Source organism: Phalacrocorax carbo, chromosome 7 (assembly GCF_963921805.1).
Source record: "Phalacrocorax carbo chromosome 7, bPhaCar2.1, whole genome shotgun sequence".
Lineage (NCBI taxonomy): Eukaryota > Metazoa > Chordata > Aves > Suliformes > Phalacrocoracidae > Phalacrocorax > Phalacrocorax carbo.
This window is the reverse complement of record NC_087519.1, coordinates 18,915,722-18,939,209: the sequence shown is the minus strand read 5'-3', so window position 1 is coordinate 18,939,209 and position 23,488 is coordinate 18,915,722. Positions and strand designations below refer to the sequence as shown.

The window sequence follows — 23,488 nt, the reverse complement described above, 5'->3', positions numbered from 1 at the left end:
TACTACCCTACTTGATTGATACTGAATACAGAGCGTAGGAAATTTTTAAATCCTTACTCGCTCTTTGCAACTGAAGTCTCTACTTAAATAGTCAAACATACGTTGTTTCTGTTTTAGGGTCTTTAGAGGTTGTGTTCATCAGAATGTGCCGTGCCTTTGACTCCCAGAACAACACAGTCTACTTTGATGGCAAGTACGCTAGCCCAGAGGTTTTCAAGTCCTTAGGTAAGGAAATGTCAAGTGTTGTATCTTAAAAAAACAGAATGAAAATAGTAAGGTGGAAAAGCAAGGGGACAGCTGCTTTGAAAAATTCAGGCTGTAGCATTCAAATAAAAGAGTTCCAAAGCTCAAACTGCTTATTTTGTAAGCAGTCATGCTGGCTCTGACGCCAGGCTGATTTCAGGAGTTAAAATAGCTTAACTCAGTGCAGTAAAAGACTGTTGGTGTTGGAGTTTAACACTTAGATCAGGGGAGAGCAGTTTGGACACACTTGTTAAGAACAGAAGCCCAGATTTCGTATCTAGTGTAACATTTTATATATCCTGTTGGAAGAGGCAGCAGATTTTAAGCTAATTTTGGATATACTGACGTTACTGCTTTGAAGATGTTAGTAGCATTTTGTAATATGCGAAGTCCAGTTATTTGCAGATAAAATACTCTAAATCAATTTCTTTTTGTTAAACACAGTTTATAATTTTGAATTTTTTTCTGTATAGTTTTGCTAATTTTAAAAGGATGCATTTCACTGGGTATAGATTTGGGATGTAAGCCATTTTGGAGGGCAGCGAAAATATGGCAGCAGAGAACGCTGTACAATTACTGAAGGATTCTCTGCCTTTCTAAAACACCTCAAGGTACAAGGTCTGAGTGCAAACAATTCAGAGAATGCAGTATCAGATGTGGGTTCCAAGGAGACATAACTTTCATCTGTTACCAGCTACATCCAGCAATTTAGGCTGGGTTGGGGCTGAGATGTGCAGAGGAGAGCCCTCTTCTGTCAGGTTGCAATCCCCTTCAAAGCAGGGCTCCACTTCAGCAAACTGCATAACAGCATGTGCAACAGCAGCAGTAACCTGACTTACGCCTCTGCAAGCAAGAGAATGGATGAAAGGAGACAAAGATCCTTTTCTGCATGAAAAGCTTTCAGACCGTGGCTTCTCCCTTTGCTCCTGCATGTACCTTGTATGCCTCTCTCCCCTCCCTCTTCTGTGTGCTCAACAGTCTTAAAATCAGCGCTTATCAAGTACACGTTTCAAACCTCCAGTCCACAGTGACATGAGAAAGTTCCATTTAGAATAGAAACAAAGCTAAACCGATTTTGAGCTTGAAAACGGCTTGGGTTTTATCTATATTTATCCCAAAAGAACCAAATGTGGAAAAGATAACAGCATGCAAAGCCTTCAGAATACTGGCTGCCAGGGTGCGGGAGCTGGGGACTCCTGGGGATGGGGTAATAAGCTCAGGCATGAGTGAGATCTCACTACCATCATTCCACAGTCCTTAAGGAGAAGACCACTCACCTACAAAGTATATTGCGTCCATTTTTCACCTCCATCAGAATAGATCAACAACTCTTGTAACTCTGAAGTAGTTTTAAACAATGTGGCATGAGCTGTACCTTCTTTTTGGCAGGTTGTGAAGACTTCATTAGTTTTGTGTTTGAATTTGGAAAAAGTCTATGTTCTATGCACCTGACAGAAGATGAGATAGCTTTGTTTTCTGCATTTGTTTTAATGTCAGCAGGTAAGAGATAAAGGTTTGCTCTAGGTTTATTTGGTAGAGGTAATTTTTATTTTGAAGTCTTTTTAAGTTTTTAAGTTTTTAAGACTATTGGACAGTGTGAAATGTCGTCATCTTTCCAATGTCTCCTTCTTGACCAAAGTTCTTATTTTAATAAACACATTAAAACTATTAATTTAGGAATAAATTTGTTAAATTGTAAATCCTAATCTAAGCCCTTGTTTTCCAAATTTTCAAATTTGTTGAGGACTCAGCTTCTTTGCAAAGGCTTAAATTCATGCGAGTGAGACCACTGGGTCAACCTAGGTGAGACAGGCAGAAGGTAGCCACTGACTATGACAGCTTTCAAGGTATGTGAGCTTGCATCTCTAGCGGAATTCTCTCAAGCACATGCCAGAACGCTTCCAGTGTCACCTCAGGTCTGTTAAGCGGGGTTGCCATTTCAGTGTAGTGCAAAGGTACCGAGGTAGATTAGGTGCCTATCCCCACCATGAAACTGGGTACACTGAGAATTATGGTGCCAGACATACAAGTTGCCCCAAGAGTCAGCCTGGTCTACCGTAGCCATGACTAAAATAACAATCTCAAGTAGATGCACACAGTACTTCAGGTTCTGGGAAGGCTTATTAGGTCAGGTGAAACAAGATACTGGTGCAGAAAGTCAGTTTGTGTCTTACGTAATACCCAAGGAAATAAACATTCTGCTTTTAGACTGCAGCATAGTGGATTCGGGAGTGGAGGTGGAAGAGTCTGTTAGCAGCAGTGGGTTTATTGAGACTATCATAAATACATTCTCCTGCTGTTTGCCAGGTCAGAAGGATGTTAGCCCCATGTCTTAGTATGTAAGCCACAGAATCCCACAGTTCTGCAGCACAGAGGGTGTAGCAGCTAATGCAACTTTGCTGCTAGGAAGTTTAAGAGCTGCTTTTTTTTTTTTGGTAATAGCTGAATATATGTTTCTTATTTTTCTGTGTGTCACTGTAGATCTTAGCAAGAAGATCCACTCTAACTACTTGTTCATCATGTGACCTACTGATTTCCCACTAAAAAGTTGCTAGCTTCATTTTGTAAATACCCTGCATTTTACAGACCTTGTTAGCAAATGAATAATAGTATTAAATCTTTTTCAGATACGCTGCATTCTTCCAATTAAGGGCTTCATAAAAGTAATTTTAAATGCATGCAATAAAGACACTCCAAAACCTATTAATTTTGAAACTCATTTTCTATATAAGAATATATAAGTGGAAGGAAGGTTGCAAACAAGATGAATCTGTAAGGCTTGGTACTTCCTGGTCCACTGTGATCGATGTGTGCAGTACTAGAGGTGTTAATTCTGTTTATATTAGATCGCTCATGGCTTCAGGAGAAAGTAAAAATTGAAAAACTCCAACAGAAGATCCAGCTGGCACTTCAGCATGTACTACAGAAGAACCACCGAGAAGATGGAATTCTAACAAAGGTAAGACTCCTAGTGTGCCTTGACACATGGCTGTGAAAGTATGCTTCCTTAGGAGTGGTATCCTAATGATGGTGGAAAAGCTCCTATGCAGTTAATTTGTTATTTATAAACCCAGAATTCTTTGTTCAAAATCAGGGTGCTTAGCTGAAACTATTTACTAAGAACCAGAGAGGTGAAATGATGATGTACTAGGGAACAAGGTTGATAATGGTCTGAAAAATACTTTAACGTTGAACTTAATGAAAAGCGATGAAGGTTTTTATCTTATTTCACCTACACGTTTCTGCCACACAGAATGAGATTTCAGTTCTACAATATCCATGCCTTAATCCTTGTGAAATCTCTGCCTGCATGGCAATTAAGTTGTTATAATATGCAATACCCAAACTAACCTTGTTTTTCAGTCTTCCATGAGAAGTTCCCCACACAGCGTTTTTCTCAGCAGTTCTTCCAAATATTGATGCCCAGGGAAGAGAAAAGAGATACTATTATGCTAATCTAAAGTATCTTCACTTACCTCTTTTAAAAATTGAAGACTGGTATAATGTTAAAAAAAGTAAATCTGAAGAATTGGGGAAGGATAGGCGCTTGCTTACTGAGGTAGTTCCTTTTAGAATTCTGCGTAGCCAGAAAGCTTATGCTTCATTTCACACCACAGAATTAATTACAATAGAAGCAGGATGTCCACCAGCCCAAACTTTACAGATTGTCCTCATTCCAAATCCCAGCTCATACAATTCTTTTCCGAGCATATACTTTGGATACCTTCGTTGGAAGAAAGATTCTTTTGATAAAAATAATTTACTCAGTAAGTTCAGGGATTACCCTAGTGATATTTTTGAAGACAGATTTTTCTGGTCTCTTCCTTTTCACCTTATTTGGCATAAATTAAAAAAGCCTGATCTATTGCATTGCCAGTTTCCTCCACAATATTCACACTAGGTTCAAAAGTAGTCGGGACTGCCTTCTTCCAAGAGAATGACTAAGTTGCATGAGTTAAGATCCAGCCATGAAATACTTCTGTATCAATCCAGTGCTTGGTAGGCAAGTGAGGAAATCTAATGATACATTTTCCTAGGAACTTAAAGAAAATATTATTTCACCGATAGCACTAAAGCCCTTTAGTGGCTGCCTCTTTTTCTCTTTTTTTTTTAATCTAACATAACAAACATCCATGGCTACACATCTGAAATGCCATTGTTAAGGTAAACAGCTGATGTGAACTCAGTTTTTGGGAGAGCTTTAATCCTAAGAGCAAGCTGGGGAGGCCTGGTTCCATGTATGACCGTATGACTTCTATTCATTCTTTTACAGTTAATATGCAAAGTGTCTACTTTAAGAGCACTGTGTGGACGACATACGGAAAAGCTTATGGCATTTAAAGCAATATACCCAGACATTGTACGACTTCATTTTCCTCCACTTTACAAGGAGTTGTTCACTTCAGAATTTGAGCCAGCGATGCAAATTGATGGGTAAATGTATCACCTAAGCACTTCTAGAATGTCCGAAGTACAAACATTAAAACAAATGAAAGGAAAAGAAAAAAAAAAAAAAGAAAAAGAAAACCAAGACACTTTATATGGCCCTGCACAGACCTAGGGAGCCAACACACTGCACGTCTCTTGGCGGCCGGGGTCAGGCGAAGGATGGGAAACAATGAAACAAAGTTGAACTTGTTTTTCTCATGCATATGATTTCCATTATGCCTACAAATATGGACCCTTTTTCTGTCTCAACTTCTCAATCCTTGATCTCTGTTTACACAGACTGAGAGTACTAATGTCAGAAGGTTGTTTCCTCTTGTAGTTCACTGCCCAGACTTTTGACAGAACAATCAATTTGTTGATCAGAACAGAGAGTCCACCTAGTAATCAGCGACTGGTGTTCATTGCAGAGATTTCAGCATCAGTTTGCACAGCTTGCTCATTGTTTCATGAAGGACGATTTTTTTCACCTACCACTGTTTGCCAGTAGACAGAATGGCATGAAAAGGGTCCATAGCAATAGCAACAATAGCATTATAATATATTACAGGGTAAATGGGCATGAAGACTATATATAGCAAAAGAGATATTGTTTATATATTGTTTTAATTAATATAAAATGTAGTTACTGGTATAGCTTTTCTTGTTGAATTGATAAGGCACTTTCATTTTGCACCTTTTTCTTTAAATTAAATGCTAGCGTGTTCATTGTTGTGTTGCATGTGCACCAGAAATTCAAGTTTAACTGAAAAAGGTTTGGCAGGTACTGGTACGTTGGGAGGTATTTATGCTGCTGTTTTCCATGTTACTTTTAAAGAGAGGCTGGTCATATCCTGAGATAGCTACATAGATTTTTTTTATTATTTTTTTTTTAAGAGTTGAAGATAATGACAATTTATAAATCAGCTTTTCAGCTGTTAATTTCAAAGGTACTTTTATTTTCAAATCATTCAAACCTGGATGTTTAAAATTACATGCCTAAATTCAGATTTGGGTGCACAAGTCAAAAGCCTCATTTTCAAAGGTGCTGAGTTTCTGTGGTCAAAGTTAAACTAAGCAATTACAGATCATTTACAGATGAGTAACATGGCATCCTTGAAAAGCAGGCTGTTAAGTAAAGTGTATTTCTGCCCACCATAAATCCAGGTTTGAAGGTATTTACTCAACTCTGTATTGACAGTAAAAGTACGGGTGTATAACATGTATGTGGAAGAGTCATTTTTATACATAATATTACATACTTTTGTACTCCATATTGTAAACAATGCCTTCAAACTCCAAACTCTAGACTATCAAAATCAATTGGAGGTTTGTCTTTGACTTCAGTGAGATGAGACACTGACCCACGTTCTTCCAGCATCCAGCAGTTCAATTTCACGTAGCTTAATAGAGAAGTCTTTTGCTCTTCTTATTTAAAAAGATGCACTTTAAAGTTGATCAGACAAGAACAGACTAACAAAGCAAAGGCACACTGTTGCTAGAAAGCATTGTTCTGTACTCTGTATAATGCTTGGAAATCATTAATATCTTAAATGTGCATCCTGTAGTTCTGAAATTGTGATTCTCGTATTGCATAACCAACCAGTAAGCCAAATCTTGCAGTCATTATTAATTACCATTCCCTTTAGGAAGAATACTGTCTCTGAGCAAATCTGGCAAGTAAAACTAGTTCTGAAGGAAGCAGATTCACAATAAATGACATCACAAAATAAACCGTGGCTGTTTGAGCCAGAGGTGCATAATTGGTTTGGATGAGCTGAGGATGTGTAACTGGATGCCTTGTAGGCCTACACAAATGAAGTTTCTGATTAAGTACATAAGAAAAAAGCCAGTAACATTAGAAAAGAAAAAGGAGCGAGACATTGCTTTCATTTCCAAGGATAAACAATCTCTACATATTATAGTAGTTGAGAAGTAACAGAAGCAAATAGAAGCACACTGAAGCCTATTTTAAAAAGAAGACTTAGGATAGTGGGTTGTATAAGCAAAATAGAGGTTTATTCTATGATATGGACATGCTTCCTTTGGGTTAAAATTCTGAGACACATTTAGCTGTGACACCTATTAAAAATTGTCTGCCCCGTCAGGGAAGCTTACAGCTGTCTCTCATCTCTGTGGTTTGAAACACAGGGAGATGAGCATTGTATGCCTCCCCTTCAAAGCAGTACACTCCCGCACCATGGGACGGGAACACCTGTACCTCCCTGAGCACTGGGATGGAGGCATGAGAGGGCTTTTGGAAAACCCGCAATAGACCCGTCCTTTCACTGCTCCATCCTACCTGCTCCCAAAGAAGCGTCTTGCAGCCCAGCACATGCTCCCTCCAGCCTCACTGAAATGCTTTTCCTAGAATCATTGTTTACTTTATTGGAGTAACTGGCATGATATGGTACTTTCATTCGAATGTGCGCTCCTATTTTCTAAAGCAACACTTTTAACTAACAAATGTTTTCTGAATGTGACCAGCCTTAGGTGCTAGTCCTGTAAAGATCAACTAAACTTAATTTCAGTGTCAACTAATGAATAATGAAGACCTGTACTTTTTTAAAGAGTGAGATACAACTCCTACTTCTGACAATAAGTAGACTACCAGACAAAATATTTTGGGATTAATTTTCAGTCACATCCTTTTCTTACCTTTCCTGATGAATATTAGCACTCTACCAGCCATCTTGGTGCTAATGGTTTTGTTTGGCATCTAGTTCAATATATTTACACCCGCAAGTCATTGACGACACAGATTTTTGGAGCATTTACTAACAAAATATGTAACCATAAAAAGGTTCCAGAGGGGCCTTAGCTGAAAGCCCTTTGCATCTGGAAACAGCTTGCAATGTGCTCTTCCAGGCCAGAAAGTGCTGTCATTTTTGTCCATGGGAGCTCCTGTGTACTGGCACCTTGTTAAATCAGGCTGTGCATACGTACCCCAAGTAACTCTGCTTTCCCGATCACAATTAATAGCCACTTGGCAATAGAACATTTTGTTTTGCTCTTCACAGACAAGGGGGGAAAAAACGGATACAGCATGGCAGATGTACTGATAAGACTTCTGTTGCCAAGGAGGCTTTTATGAAAGGGGGCGTACAGCAATGTCAGAGTGGCTGGTCAGAGAGACAGCCATCCGAGAACCCAGCACAGCAGAGGGCATGCACTCTGCAGAACCTCTGGCACTATGGCCTGGTATCAGATGATCAACTGAATATTCAGTTAAAAAAACATATTTTGGGTCAGTGGATATTCATATGCGTATTTTCGTCATCTGCCCAGTTCACAAGAAGTAAAAAGATAAGGATAGCTGAAGACAAAGCAATAATATCTTGGTTTTGAATGATCTGTTCCTTGGGTGTAATATCTATCCACAGAGATGTTTTCTGGCTTTCTAGGAAAGAGATACTATACTGTCATCTGAACCACCCTAATGTACTTCAACATCTCCAACATCATTTGACATTTTAAAAACTATGGGATTAGGTGAAAAGGGAAGCTGTTTTTAAGTTTGGTTGTTCTTTATTAAAGCTTACCTATCTTAGTATGGATACCAAGGTATCTGTGTGTATGTGCAACTGTGTGTGTGAGAGAGTACATTTGTGTGCACACATGAATATATGTGTGGGTACGTGTGAGTGGCTGCTTCTAGGCTGTTAAGTGTCAATGGAATAAAGAAAATGTATTCAAAATACTTAAGTCAAAAATAGAAGGTGGAAAAAAGATTTATTCTATACAAAGCCTTGTCTGGACCACTTTAGAGAGACTTCTATTTTTTTAACCCTTCTATAAATGTTTGATGGCACTTGAAATATTCCTGCAATAAAATGTGATTTGTGTAAACATTAAAAAAAAAGATTTTGTAATGTGAAACAATGAAAGTAAGTAATGTAATTTTTCTAAAAAACAGAAAAAAACCACAAACGAACGAACTTTGTATTATTTTCATGATGGAATTTGTCTATTTGTCTTTGGAAAACTTTTTATTTCATTGAATGTGCCATAGTAGAGGTGTGGTTTTTTCTTTTTTCTTTTTTTTTTTTTTTACATTTTAGATTAAAGGAATAGCTGTGTTCCGACATTCCAAAATGCAAGATGACATAGCAGTTATGATTAAAAGGTTTGATTAGTAAGCTTCAATCATTGTTGCTTTTTTTGCACATGTTCTTCATTCCTCTACAGTGCAATATGTACATAGAGCACTTGCGGGTGTAACCTTGATCCCTCAGGGAAAAATACATATTTGTACAGGATTTTTGTTTCTTTTTTTTTTTCCCTCTTTTCCCCTTTTTTTTTTTTTTTTTGCTAAGGAATGTCGATTGAATCACTTGTCTGTTGCTGAGGGGCAGCCAGGTAATAATCCTAAACCACTGTCACAAAACATTGTTTAAATTTTGTGCCCTTTTATTATTTAAAAAAGAAAAATAAAAGTTATTTTCTGACAGTTCTTTGTGCTGATTGGTGAAAAAAAGGGTAAATAGATAAGCACCTTATGATTGACTTAACTGTGAATGACAATCCATCTAGTTATCAACAACAGAAGCCCTATCATTTTGGAGCTGGGGTTAAGAGTCAGAAACTAATGTGCTCAGGGATCTTCTAAAACTCTTTAACAGGGTGGCCAGTACTACTGGTGGAACAAATTACTTTTAAAAAAATATGCTAGTATTTCTTCCCTTCCCCTTCCCCTTCCCCCCCCCAGGCACAAGAGAACTGGATATTTTTTTTAAACTAAATGCTCTATGCATGCCTCATTCTCTTACTCAGTTTTGCAGTATAGCTGCTCTTAGGTCTTTATTTTGTTCAAAACTAAAGTACTCCAAACAGAGCAAGGGTTTTGCAGTTATATTTTAAAAAATAAGTTCATGCTGACCCACTACAAAAAAATAATTGAAATTAATTTCAATACCCATAGGCCATTTTTATAATGATAGGACTATTTTTCCAGCTGAATTTCAGCTTTTTGCAATACAAAATAGGTTTTCGATATAAAATTATTGTCAAAGGAAACAAATCAGTTTATGATAGTACAGCAAGAACGAAAAGGTAATGATTAGGTTTCAGCAATGAATCACACACAAAGGAACATAGATCTTTAGGAATACAAGAACAACTACTCAGATGTTGTCTGTCATTGGTGCATATGCTTCATGGTAAAGCAAAAAGCCTGACTGGAAAGAAATACTGAGGCTGAAGACATTTTCATATCTAGTACATCAAATACAGCAATTCCAAGTGATTGCAATGGCACCAAAAACCAGCAATGTCTAGGAAGTCTCCAAGTACTGAACTGTAGGATTGTGGGAGCCTGTCCCAATTAGCCTTGGTTTATGGCTTCACGTTCTTTTGAAAATGCATGTAGAAAAGTAAATAAGCAACTACAAACAAAATAATAAAGATTTCAAGACTGGTTAGACTGGGAAGAGACTGAATTTCTCCTTCAAACATGTCTGTCTTCTTGCAAAAAGCATCAGCTCTCTAGTATCTTAGATTACTGAAGGTACGTGGCTTCCACTTGCTTACTTTAGGTCGCTTAATAAAAAGGGAAGCCTGTCTTACGGTTTTACAAGCTGATGGTCAAGTTTAGCTTGGAATGGCCTTCCAAGGCAGACAACTGCTTAGCAAGTATTACCTCTTGATCAGTTTGTGTTCTGGCATCCTCAGCAGAAGAAAATTCTTATTGCTGAGTAGCAGTAGAACCTATTCTTTACATCCTTGCAGATCAATTAAACACAGCACTATGCCAGCTACAGTGAAGAAAATTAACTCTGTCCCAGCTAAAACCACAACACTGTTCATATGTACAATCTGTAAATTGTTTTAATAATGTAGTGGGGTGATCCAGACGTTAACAATATCTTTCTTTGGATTGGCATAGACATTCCCCAGTCTGTACCTGATAAACAAAACAGGTTGCACCGTATAAGCTGTACAAACAATATGTATTTTTTTCTCTACACATTCCTGAACTCCCCAGTGTAGATAAATTTACCAATATAAATGTCAGAAACATCGCTTACTCTCCAATATCCAAAAATAATAAGTAATTTTCTCTTTAATATTAAATATATGAAAGTCTACCTGTGCTGGCTGATTCAGATTACACAGAAGAAACATCTTTTGTTTTCCTTAGCTGGAGAAATACAACTATAGAATTATTTTTTCATTATTAATACTAATATTTATTACTTTAAAAGTTTCATCCATTAATATATTTGAATATTAGCCTCCTCTTTTCTTTATGCTTAAATATTCCTGTCAGTAAATCATTTGGTGGAAATGAGGGCAAATGCATACAGATACCAAATACAACAAAAAGAGAAGTTTTAAAATTTAAATGAGTATTTATTTAAAAATCATTGCAGTATGTGCTTTAATCCTAGTACTGTGATAATAGCTCGCTAAATAATGCTAAGTCACTGGACTTGAGGGGGAAAATATGTTAACATTTAGGATAATATACAGTCTATCTTTGGAACTTTATTCAGGTACTAAATAGAATTTTAACATCAAAATAAAAGCTGTATTCTACCTTTTTCATGTGTAATGTTGCTGTTTATCGCGGGGGGGTTGCCTTTATCATTGGTAGAATATAGCAATAACTTTATAGCAATAAGTAGGCTATCCAAATAAGAAACAAAACATGATAAAGGCTTCACATCAATACTCATAGGCTCATTTCTTCTGCCACAATGTTCATTTGTATGTCCTCCCTCCCTCATCATCCTATTACTTCTTCAAGCTGAACTTCACAATCAAGTTGTTCAACTTCGTGTGACAGCCCACCTTTTTGTTAACATCTGCATGTTTTCAGTGTTCATATGTCCTTCGTATACTTGTTTTCCTGTAAGTCAGCGTTTCTCAAGCTTTCTGAAAGCACAATCCCTCTGGGCTATATTTCTTCATAGGGCTCTCTATGTTGGAATTACCTTACTTCTGGGGCAGGGAGTGCGAACCAGCTGTAATTACTGGCGGCATTTCCTAAATGAGGGAACTGAGCTGCTGCTAGTACTTAGTAACTCCATGGCTACTGCAAATGCTTGCAGCCAACAGCCAGCTCTTCCAGCTCCTCCACGCTGCAGCGGCTGAGCTGCAACCAGTAAGTGGGACAAGTTCCCTGGCCAGCGCGCTTGTCCAGCCAGCACAGCCACATGCTCTGCACTGGCGAACAGAGCTAGGTTTGCCTGACATAGTGTTCTGATAACAATCTAAACACTTTGGCAACTTTCAAATGGTTGTGACTTTCGTTTTGAGAAACAGTACCCTAAATTACCCCACAAAGTCTTGATGTAGATGCACAAAACTTTACAGGAACTTGCAATCTGTAATTCTATCTGTATCTAATGCAGAGAATTCATAAGCAATACAGTGAATTTTATTTCACAAAAAGGCATATGTACTGTACACCGTTCTAAATCCAAAATGTTCCTCATTTCTACACTGATTTAGAAACAAGTTACAGAACAGTGGTGAATATTTGAACTATTAGGACATTAACTGGCTGCTTCTTTATATGTAACTGTATTGTCTGCCTGCTCCTTTTCTGGAGATGTGTTTTTGTATTGGATGTTTGGGCCAGTGGGAGGCTTCAAGCTACAGTGTATTTTCCCAGATTAAATATATTTAACATACGACAAACCCCAGACAAGGCTTTTTAAAATGTATAAAGAACTGCAGTGTTAGGTGGTTTATTTGCAAACTGTTTTCAATGTTGTCCATTTTTATGGCACCTTTAACAATATTCTTGTTTCCAAAGTACAAAAAAAAGGTTAAAAATACTCTAGCCATAACTGAATGTCAAGCAATAAAAACAAATGACTTTTTGTGCATAGATTTAAAAGAAATACAAGTTTTAGACATCTGCATGTAAATGCAATCTTGTTTACTGCTTTCTTAAACTTGAGCAACTGATTCCTTATTTTACTACTAATTTAAGGACTTGTAATGGCCTGTAAACATTTTATCTTGCTCTATTCTTTCAACTCTAACTTTGTCTCTGCTTTGGAGTCATAATATTTAATGTTGTTCTGCTCACCTCTATACAGTTAACTTTTTGCTTTCATTCTGTATAGATAAAGTTATACTATAAACAGCCTACACAGTGCAAATATTTATCTCTTTATCAAATACCACATTATGCTGTATAATAACTGTTTTACTATATAATCTATTTTAGACATAGCTGTTTAGAACTAGAGTGTGCTATTTTTGTGTTTTTCTGATGTGTGGTGCTAGATAAGTTACTTTTGTGAACAAAAGCAAACCCCTTTTATTCCTAGACAATACCACCTTTGGGTCTTGTTAATTTCACTGAGTATAACTATATATAAATATATATATATTTGTATATATATATATATGTACACCAACATATGCCCAACAAGTACCTGTATCAGAGTACAAGATTTGGGACATGGTTTTCTCTTTAAATGCATAGTGTCATTATATAAATTATTCTATAGTATATTTAATAAGGAGAAAATTACTTCACCGGTACAGATACTTGATATCAAATGTAGAATTTTTTCTACATTATTAACATTATTAATTATTAACATTATTAAAAATCTTCTGTCCAGCTTGTTATCCTTTTGGTTGCTAAAACAGTCTGCCTGTATTGTATCAGAAAAAAGAAAAACAGCTAATCTGCCAGTATAAAGTAATTACAATATGCTGTCTGTCTGAAAGGGAGGTAGTTATTTGGCTTTTTGGGAGAGTTCTGTCCTGTAGTTGTAGCTGATATTTATAGATGTTATTCTGCTGGGTGCCTTCCTCCCTCTTTAAATAGGATCTGTACACTCTCAAACTGCAGATGTTACTAGGCCATGCCTACACACTTAGCTCCAGTTACTGTAAATAGGAATTTTCTGTAAATCTTCCGGGGTAGATGGATGACTAAATTCAGTCCTTGGATATGCTTTATAAACTGTGCATACATATCCAAGGACAGTCATTAGCAACTAAAGTTAGTTAAGAAGTGGAATTTGCAACATTTTGTCAGGTCTGGGGGTTTTGTTTTATATTTTTCATGTATACCTTAATTTACGTAGTCATGTACCCTTAAAAGTATTCCTATCCCATTCCTTTTATTCTAGATACTGTTTTCATGTTAATTCTGAAAAACTGTTGGATATCAAATATCTAACTAGAGGAGGTAATTAACCTTTTAAATATTTATTAGAATTTTTTCTGTAATATTACTGAATTTATAAGATCTTTAGCAAAGATTTTTGAGCAATTTATTAAACACAATGTTTCTGTTTACTGCACTTTTTGATAATAGAAGGTAGTGAATTTTAAAGCCATGATTCTTGGCTTCCATGCACTGCTTTTATACCCTCAATCCAAGGAATATATATATATAAATATTTTTTTTTAAACAGCAAACATACTGTTGTCCTAAAAATAAATACAAACTTTACTGCATCGTGGGTATATTTTCATAAGTGGAATGTTTAATTGCAAACACTATCAGGACAATTATAAAAACCTCTTGAAGCTACAATCTTATTTAGATATAAGCCATGACAATTTTATTTTCCCTTGTTGATTTAAGTCACCTTTTGATATTTTCAAAGACAAAAGGAGTCGCTCTTAAAATCTGTATGTACTAACCTATACATAACGCTATGAACATGCTCTCCCTATTGTTTTAATTTTAATAGTTTGAGAAATATTTATGCAAAACCATTTGGTTAACATATATTCTCCCTGCTTACTAAATGTTCAACGTAACAAAACCAGAATAAATGCTGATTACAAATATATATCAGTTTGAAGATTAAGCACATAGACCTCACAAAACCTCGTTGAGTAATATGCTCAAATTTCTGTAAATATATACACATTTAAATGCAATTATACTGTACATGTAAATATATGCCAACTGTTATGTGTGCAGTATGTATAAATTCCTTTTCTAGCCACAATAAAACGTAAGCCATCAAGAGGAATACTAAAGTGGTATTGTACTAAACCTTTGCTAATGATCTTTACCCAATCACTTAACTTTTCACTTTCATGGACCTTTCCAACTCACTGTTATGATAGCCTGCTTATATTCAAGTTTGTTATTTTACTCAGTCCCGAAAAAAAGTATTTTGATTCATTTTGTAAATATGACTGTAAAAATAAAAGATTTAATGTTGTCTTTTAAATACTCCAATTTTCATTCTAATATGAATGTTGTTATATTGTACTTAGAAACTGTACCTTTAATATTACATTACCTTTATTAAGTGCATTGAACACATCGATTTTAGATGTGCTTTATGTACTGTTATCCTGTAATAAAACTTCAGCTTCTAATGGAAAAATCTGTCTTAATTTTTTGTCAGTAGCATCTCATTTGTTTTTCTGAATCGTGGTTTATTAGGTTTATTCCTTAAGGAATGCACCATTACAAAATTAGGCTGTGCTTCCATGTATCAGAGCTGTTTAGCACATACATCAAGTAATGTTTGGCAGCAGGGAAACAAGAAGGCTCCCGAGCACCTTTTTAAGCTCCTCTTTTGGCAAACAAGAGCTTTAAACCTCAGAAAGAATGCGGATTAATCTAGCTTCCCTCTCCTTGAAGGTGTCGTCTTGTTAGAAATCACAGTTCGCTGTATCAAGTGCAAGATACAAGAAATCTGGCTTAAGGCCTTCACAGTGACTTTGGAAATACAGCTTTGGGCTATATCTAAATGAGGATTTGTATATCAAAATTGAGGTTTTAATACAGTTTAGGCATAGCTTAGGCATCAAAATTCAAAGTTGCAACTCCCCTCTGCTATGCTAACTTTGGGGGCATCTGAATGTCAGCAGCATGCTTGGGCTTAAGACTTAAGCCATGTAAAATTCTACTTCTGCACCTACCCAGAAATGCCTTGGTTCTGACAGAGCTTCAACAGCTCAGTATTTCTATGCCTGCCCATGATCCAGAAACAGGTATTAGCATTCATCTTTGAAGCACTACATCTGGAAGCAGCCTTCACCTACAGATCAAATCTACAAAAAAAAATAGTGGAAGTCGTCACTTTTGTAGAACTGTCGCACTAAGTAGTACCATTTGTCCTACAGCAGCTCCATGACTAAAGCAGTCTTTGAGATGTTGAAAATCCAGATTTAATTTTCTCATCATCAGGATGATTCCTGCCCAACTTTCCACTCACAGGAGAGTTCCTAACCACCAAGATATAGTTTAGGCAACAACTGTATCAACGACTACATATATTCTATATAAAACACAGGAATTTTTCTGAAGCGAGAGACAAACCGAGGGACTCCCATGCCCGCTCATAAGGAAGGCTAAACTGCAGGTTAGGAGGCGGTGCTTTTGATCCCCAACTATTTCACTGAATGGTTGAGGTTGGCAGGAACCTCCAGATGTCACAAGCAGGGCTACCTAGGGCCAGCTGCTCAGGACCATGTCCAGATGGCTTTTGAGTATCTCCAAGGATGGAGACTCCACAGCTTCCCTGGGCAACTTGTGCCAGTGCTTGGCACAATGAAAAAGTGTTTCCTGATGTTGAAGTTTATGCCATGGAAGTAGAAAGCTCACATGTAGGAAGTAGCACCATTTGAAAAAAAAAAAAAAAAACCACACACACGCACACACACAAAAAAACAACCAAAAAGGACACTGCAGGTTTTAGAGAGATGCAGACTTCAATAGGATTTAACCTGCCACACTCATAGTCTGGGGCAAGTCTTCTAATCATTTGGCAATGCAACTGTTACAATACCTGGGTTTTGAAGAAACATTATTTCTTACGAAGCTACTTCCAGGACTGGGCTCTAGGTGAGGGGGACAGAAACCTTTCTGCTTCTCTGAGATACACAAGCAAAAAAAGGGCAGAATTAAAATCAAGCAGTGTCCTTAAAACTGATCTGCAAGCAAGCTAAAGCCACTCCTGAGTTGGTGGGTTTGGACATGATTTGAATCATCTCAGTATTTTTATGTATTTGTGTACAGTGCCCAGAGTTAGCTACAGGACTAGGTGCTACGAATGCTTCCATCGCTTCATGCCACAGTCCTCACTTCCTCCTTCATTCCTCCGTCTGTAGAGCTGTGAAGGGGATCACCTTTTCTTACACCACCACAAGCAAATGAGTTTCCATCACCTAGACCTACAGGTACCGAGAATATTTGAATTCCACATTTTGCCAGACAGGGATACCTTATCATCAGTAAAAAGTTTTTGTGGCTCTGCCCACGTTAACCAGCGGGAAGTGACCCAAGGAAACGGGAAGCCCAGGAGAAGAGGGAAGCTGCTAAATGCAGCAGTCTCCACGGGGCACCGCAGCCATCCCGACACGCAGTCCCAACCCCCCCTCAGGGACAAGCCCCCCGGCAGAGCCCAACCCCACCACCTCTGCACACTCAGGGCGGGAACTGCCGCTCGAGGCACCCAACATCTGGTCAGGGCCACACCTTAGCGAAGAACGCGGAGTCGGAGCGGAGCCCACATGCGGAGTGGCCCTACGCACACCGCATCTCCCGGCGAGGCGGGGCGGCCCGCGGCGGCGGCCACTGCGCCACCACCCCCCGCTGCAGCACTGTCTTCGGCCACGAGATGGCCGTCGCAGCCCCTCTGGCAGCTGCTCTAGGCCGTGTTGCCACTGGCTGGCTCAGAACACCTGACCACGCGCACCGGGAGCTCTGCTACGCTGATTGGCCTGTGCCGTGAGGGAGGCTCACGCGGCTGAGAGACGAGGAGCCGGCGAACACGGTTCCCCGAGGGGCCCGCCAAGATGGCGGCCAAAGGGCAGCTGCTGACCTGGTGAGTACGGTTACCCCCCCCCCACCCCGTCCCGGACCGAAGAGAGGGCGCCTTCGCAGCGCGGGGGGCGGGAGGGTGACCCCTCGCTCCGCGCTGCCCCGCCGAGTGAGGAACGCGCCGCCCAGCCCCCCGTGCGGCGGGGACCCACATGGGCTCGGAGGGGAGGGGAGCGGAGCGGCGTGGGTTTCCCGTGGCCGCCTGGCTCCGCCCCGCCGCGCCATTTTTTGTCGTCTCTCGGTGGAGGGCAGGGGGGAGGGGGGGCCGGAGGAGTAAGTGGTTTTTTTTTGACGCTGTGTGTTTATATCTGTTCAGAAGTGAGGAAAAATTAAGTAATACACATCTGCGGTATGGATTTGAGGCATTGGCGATGTTTTTGGTTTTAATACGAAAGGCCCTGCAAAGAATTAGGCTTTTTAAGACTAGAGAGGTGGGTTGGTTATGAATTAGTTTATTTGTGAGGAAGATAGAAATAAATCTTTTTTCATGCCTCTCAAAATAGTTTGGGAAGATAGGTTTTGTATAAAGCCGGTACACTGGAAGGGCTATATTAAAAAAAGGACAGTTTAGAAGGTGAGACCTGTGTAGAAAACAAAAGACTTCCTTTCTGAAAAACAACATAATTTTTGTTAGACAATTTTTCTCCAAATCCCAGCAAGTTCAAGCGAATGTTTGGTTTTGATTAATGAACATCTGAAAACATGTAGCTCCATCAGAATTTCCTTCACCATGTCTAGGATTTATAACCTGTATTAATGAAATTGTCCGTTTTTGGCTACAAAGAACGTGTGTATTTTACTCTTGAAAACCAGTGGGGAATTGACAGTATATATGTAACTTCCATAAAGCGGGAATATGGAAACACTCTGTAGATAGTGTGTGTGTGTGTCCCTTTTTTTTTTTTTTTTTTAATAAATAATTCTTTTCTTTGTCTCTCACGGGCAGATGTGGCCTTTAATTTTTTTGTGTATTTCAGTGTTCTTGTTTTATTTTCAGGGATATTTCACCAAAAAATGGCAGTGAAGTATTTTTCTCACACGAGATTTACAAAAAATATTCATTGGCTCCAAGCCTCTCTGAGCTATGGCATTTGTCAAACAGGTATATTCTGTTATGTTATAATTTTGTGCTGTTTGTCATCATCCTATTGATGCATAGCCTTACTGTTTTGGGGGAAAGCTGCACATTGTCTGGTATATAAGGATTTGTTACTGATTCCTTGGTCAAGCAGTTGGTCTGCACTTAACCTGGTGTGAAACTTCAGAAGGCAGGAAGAGACTAGGTTGGAATCTCAGATCTTTTGTGTCTTTTGGGGTGTGGGGTGGTATTTTGGTGGTTTTGGGATGGGGTTTCGGTTGTTTTGGGGGGGTGATGTTTGTTGTTGTCTGCTTTCTCTTATGTGCCAAAGAGGGATGAAGTTTAACCCACACTCTTAACTGGTTGTGGAAAGGATCCTGTAACTCATGAGCCAGTCCTAATTGTTTTTAGAAATCAGTATCTTGCTGGCTGTCCATGTCTTCACACTTTGTAGATGGTTGACAATAATGTACATTGAAATCCTTTTTACTTATAACTTTTGGAAGTAGCGAACGTTGTTTATGTAGACTGCCAGTGTCTTAGGTGCAGTGGAAATGCCATTAATTCCTTGAGTAATTAAGAAACAGTACAGACTGTTAGCTGAAGAATGGGAAATGAAGTTACGTGAACACAGGTGTACGGGTGGTATTGGTTGTGCCATTTTGATGACTGTTACTTTCTTAAGTTGAGGAAGTAAACTCAACTTTAGTTTTGCATAGTGAAAAGCATAGCTCATACTGCTGGACTTCAGAAGTTGGAGGACTGTATTTAGGCTATAGTTTTTTTTAAGAAGTTGTTAAGCTGGTAGGGAGGTACAAGTGACAAGTGTCTTATGGTAGATAAACTTGACACCACAAAGAATGCAGATGGGAGACCAAGGTACCTACTGTGCTCTAAGTGGGGAATTCAGCACATGAAGAAATAATTTGTTGTAAAGGGGAATTACTGTATTTTTATGAACTGACACTGGGACATGCATTTGAGGGGAATAACTGTCTACCTGACGTGAATCTTTGTGTCCCACATCTTTAGCTAGAGAAGGCTTTTCTGGTTCATCTCTGTTGGAGCAACTTTCATTGAACTGGCAGAGGTGAGCACAGCCCTTAGCTTGCTGCTGGATACAGTGTATATTACTATAGGATTCTGCCTTTACATGATCTAGAAAAAGGGTTTCTGTAGTAGACAAGGCTGCAGTCAAGAATGGGATTGTGTTCAGCTGTGTGTGGTAGAAGTGGGTTTGTAGCCAGAAGAGAGGTTGCAATCAGAAAAAACCAGAAATTGATAGAACTGGGTTGTGTGGCCATAGTCAAGAGGAAGACAAATGGAACCTGTTGGGGCAAATGTGAAAATAAAAGCTGGAGGAAACATGGCAATTTTTATATTGGGGTTTCTGATAGATATTTACTAAAGTGTGTGTTTTCTCACCATTGAAGCTGTGAAGGCAGGTTGCTGATAAAATGAAGGGGAAAAATTTAAGCCGTCAGCTCAAATAAAGTATAATGCCATAAATATGGGCAGAAAAGCTCTGTCAGATTATTTTGGTGTGCACCCTGATGAAGACTGTGGCAGCACTGCATACTGAAGTGATCTTGGTGTGCTGCCATTTCATTCAGTGCTGAATATAGCCAATTTAAGCTGCTAGAATTTCTTGATGTTCCTACATTGGCATATCTGAGTCAGCATCTTGTCACTGCTGCAGCTTAATTAAATTTGCCAGTTTGTGCCACGAGGATGGACACATTCTCATATCCAGAGAGACAGCTGTGAAGTATTATTAAGAACTGTGGATGTGATACTGCTGAGATGTTTTCTACTGCTCAGATCATATCTTAAAAATATGCTTTTTCCAAGATCAGCAGTTAATGTTCATTTTGTTAATGTTCTTAAGAGAGAAAATATTTAAGGTTATTGTAAATAGAGCAGGGCTAAAATGGCCTTCATATACTGGAGTCATTTTAAGAACCAGCTCTATAATCTTACTTTTCTATTGTTGTTAGGGCAGCTATGCCCCTTGCTTTAGCCCAGTATTATTTTTGGCAACTGATTTCAGCATTGTTTAGAGCAGAAAATTAAACTCTTCAACCGTGTACCCTGTTTTTAGGAATTTCTTCATTGAAATTCATGTGTTACATTTAAGTAGTTTAAATTTACTTCTTTTACAGTGAAAGAAAGGCTTTTTGTAGTTAAGTCTTTCTCCTTCACCATCATAACTTTGTCTCATAAATCAGACCTTTCTGAGTGCAGACTGCTTCTGAACACCAGCTATCAGTGAATGTCAAAATGTTGAGACTCTTTTATCTTTTCATTAATAATGAGTGTTTCCAGAACAAAGAATCAGAGTTTCATATTTAGCTTGTCACCTCAATATTGTGTATACAGACTAATATACACCCTGTTTGAGTGGGGGGAGGAATCTTTAAACCAGTTGCAAACCTGCTGTTGGTACAATGGTTAGTCTGCTTGTCCATAAGCTTCAGAATAAGAACATTCCAATGGCATAGACTAAAATTGGAATAGTACAGAATCTCAGTGAATGTTGCTGAATTCGAAGTTTAGGCTTGTATGACTGCCTGTATTAATTCTGACAAATATTAATATTTATGTGAAAAGTGTAAGTTCCTTCATTTATTACTTTTTTTTCAGAAAGGCAAAGAAAAATCTGGAGGCATTGGCAAACTCTTTAGAAAACAGACAGGCTTATAGCATGAAGGCTGCAGATCCAGCTGAGGTGGAGGATAAAAGCACAGCTGATGATCATCCTTTTCCAGAACCTAGACTCCCCTATCCATTTACCTCTAGTTTGACTGAGAAGGAGCAGAAAACATACTTATATTTGATGACTAAGTACTCAAAAAAACCACAACATTTTCAAGTTAATGCAGCAAGGCAAAAAGAATTATTTACATACCTGGTAAGTGTTGCATATATGTACATATGAACATCACGGAGGTGGTAGTCATACAATTTTATTTTCACAAAGAGTTAAGGAAAATGTAGCAAAAATTTAATTTGTCATAATTTGCTTTCAACATAGTATTATGAATGGTAATAAAGGTTTAAAGTATTCAGGATTACTTTTTTAATATAAAATGAAAGTGTATTTAGTTATCACATTGAAAGTGAGTGGGGTGTTTGTGGATTTTTTGTTTAGCTGATCAAACACCCACCCACCCCGAAAACAACCCATGTTTTTTATTATGAGAAGGAAGTTAAGAGTTGACCTTGCTGTGATTTTAGCATTTTCTAATGGCATGAAGCAATCTTGTGTAATGTTAGGGGATGGATACATTTCGAGGTTATCTTTGGCAACACCCTTTACTGGGAACTTTCTTCATTAGCATGTAAGGGGACCTGTGCGTTGACCTTGTATGCTTGCAACATCAGTGCTTCTGTGAGTAGAAGGCCTCAAGTTCACATTTGTTTTCTAGTCTCAGCAGTATTGTTTAAATAATGAAAGGCTATGTCTCATGTTGGTTAGAAGTATCATTGTAGTTGAATTCTGTGTAATGTAATTAATCAGCAAATGGTTTCGAGCCATTCATTTGGTCTCCCATGCTTCCTTGTTAATGGCAATTCCTTTATTTTATGCTGTTACAATGGGAACATCACTCCCAGGCAAATCAGCACCTACTGCATTGTTGTTGCTTATAATGTAATTGCTTATGAAGTCAGAGCTCAGATGTCTTTGTGGCTCTGTCATGTAAACTTGCTCCAACAATGTCTTGTAACCTTTCGTTTTATAAACCACCAGTGTATGATCAAAAGCAGCTTGCTGTTTGTTGGGGGCTGGTGTTTTGTTGTTTTGGGATTATTTTTTTTAAAGGAAATGGGCCTTGCAAACTTTTTTTTTTTTTTACTTTAAGTGAAACCCTGAACATACGCAAAGACTTGCCAAATTGAGCAGCAAGTCGAATCTGTGCCCTCCCTCATGCTATTGCCTGTGCTACCTCTCTGGACATTTTGCTGGTTACATACCTAGCCTACAGGATTTAATTGTGTCTAAAAAATAGATTTTTCCTTCCCCCAGCAAATGAAAGAAGTAGTAAACAATGAAATTACAGAATTTATGAAATTTGCCCAAAATGCTGCAAAAAGCTGTGTCCAAGATTATGATGCCATCTCTGAAGATGCACTACGTTATACTGAGGTAGTTACCAATACTGTGTTTAATTCCTTCTCTTCTTACATAATTATACTGGAATCATGATTATGATATGTAGGCACTGGTTATAGGGTCTGACGTTCCCTGAACTTCTGCTGATTCCATGTAGAGATGAGACGTGAGAAGTTGCCATTTCCCTTATGTTGTGCAGCATGGCTTGGCCCACAGTTTCTTGTAGCCAATAAGACCAGATATAAGTGAGGTCACTGAATATGATACTGTGCAAAGATTTAGTCATCAATTAAATAAATGACATCTTTATGTTTGGAAAGGGAGAAATTACATTTTCAGTATGTATTTACATTAACAAGCTGCTCCTACAACATACACTGCTGGACAGAATGTTAAGCTTTCCTCCACAGTAGCATGTTACAAAGTCACTTTAATCAAAGGTTTCTCAGGCTTTAGATATAATTATCTGCAAGTTCATGCTGTGTTAAATATCCACTTTGATGATTCTAAAATCAAACATGAATGCAACTTTATATATCGTTCTTGCTTTAATAGCACATTTTGGGAAAAGAATTCCAGAATACAAGTTCATTAAACTTTCCCATTAGTGGGTTGACTTGATTTTGCTTGTTTTCCTCATAGTGTATTGCCTTAATTGAAATGGCCACCTTGTATACTTTTTGTTAAAATTTCAATCTTTTCTAGTAAATGCCACATCACTTTCTTTTACAGAATAAAACAGAAAAATAAATATGTTTACTAGAGAGCAGAGCGTTTAGTTGAATTCAGAAGGATTGCTTCTATTTTACTGTGACACTTTATTACGTACTTTTTTACTCACAAGATAAATTCATTCTCCCGT

At 38.1% G+C, this 23,488-nt stretch overlaps 2 protein-coding genes across 15 annotated transcripts in view; both read left to right on the top strand.

Annotated features, from left to right (window-relative positions):
- Window positions 1-9,118, top strand: part of RORA (RAR related orphan receptor A) — a 389,816-nt gene extending 380,698 nt beyond the window's left edge. For both annotated transcript variants that reach the window (XM_064456638.1, XM_064456640.1), the window contains 4 exons: window positions 118-225; window positions 1,633-1,743; window positions 3,090-3,202; window positions 4,517-9,118. In XM_064456638.1, the coding sequence (XP_064312708.1) occupies window positions 118-225; window positions 1,633-1,743; window positions 3,090-3,202; window positions 4,517-4,681 (497 nt within the window). In that variant the 3' untranslated portion in view covers window positions 4,682-9,118. The remainder of the gene's footprint in view (window positions 1-117; window positions 226-1,632; window positions 1,744-3,089; window positions 3,203-4,516) is intronic.
- An 8,115-nt stretch (window positions 9,119-17,233) lies between these two features.
- The window catches only part of ICE2 (interactor of little elongation complex ELL subunit 2), a 40,987-nt gene continuing 34,732 nt past the window's right edge, over window positions 17,234-23,488 (top strand). For 7 of the 13 annotated variants that reach the window (XR_010373768.1, XR_010373769.1, XR_010373767.1 and 4 more), the window contains exons 1-4: window positions 17,765-17,783; window positions 18,432-18,536; window positions 21,156-21,423; window positions 22,540-22,659. Coding sequence is in view for 10 of the 13 variants with exons in the window: in XM_064456627.1 (XP_064312697.1) it covers window positions 21,217-21,423; window positions 22,540-22,659 (327 nt within the window). In the remaining 3 variants the exon portion in view is untranslated. Of the gene's footprint in view, window positions 17,439-17,764; window positions 17,784-18,431; window positions 18,537-19,544; window positions 19,603-21,155; window positions 21,424-21,850; window positions 21,904-22,539; window positions 22,660-23,488 lie in introns of those variants that run through there. The other 6 variants (XM_064456630.1, XM_064456631.1, XM_064456633.1 and 3 more) reach the window with 6 other exon arrangements.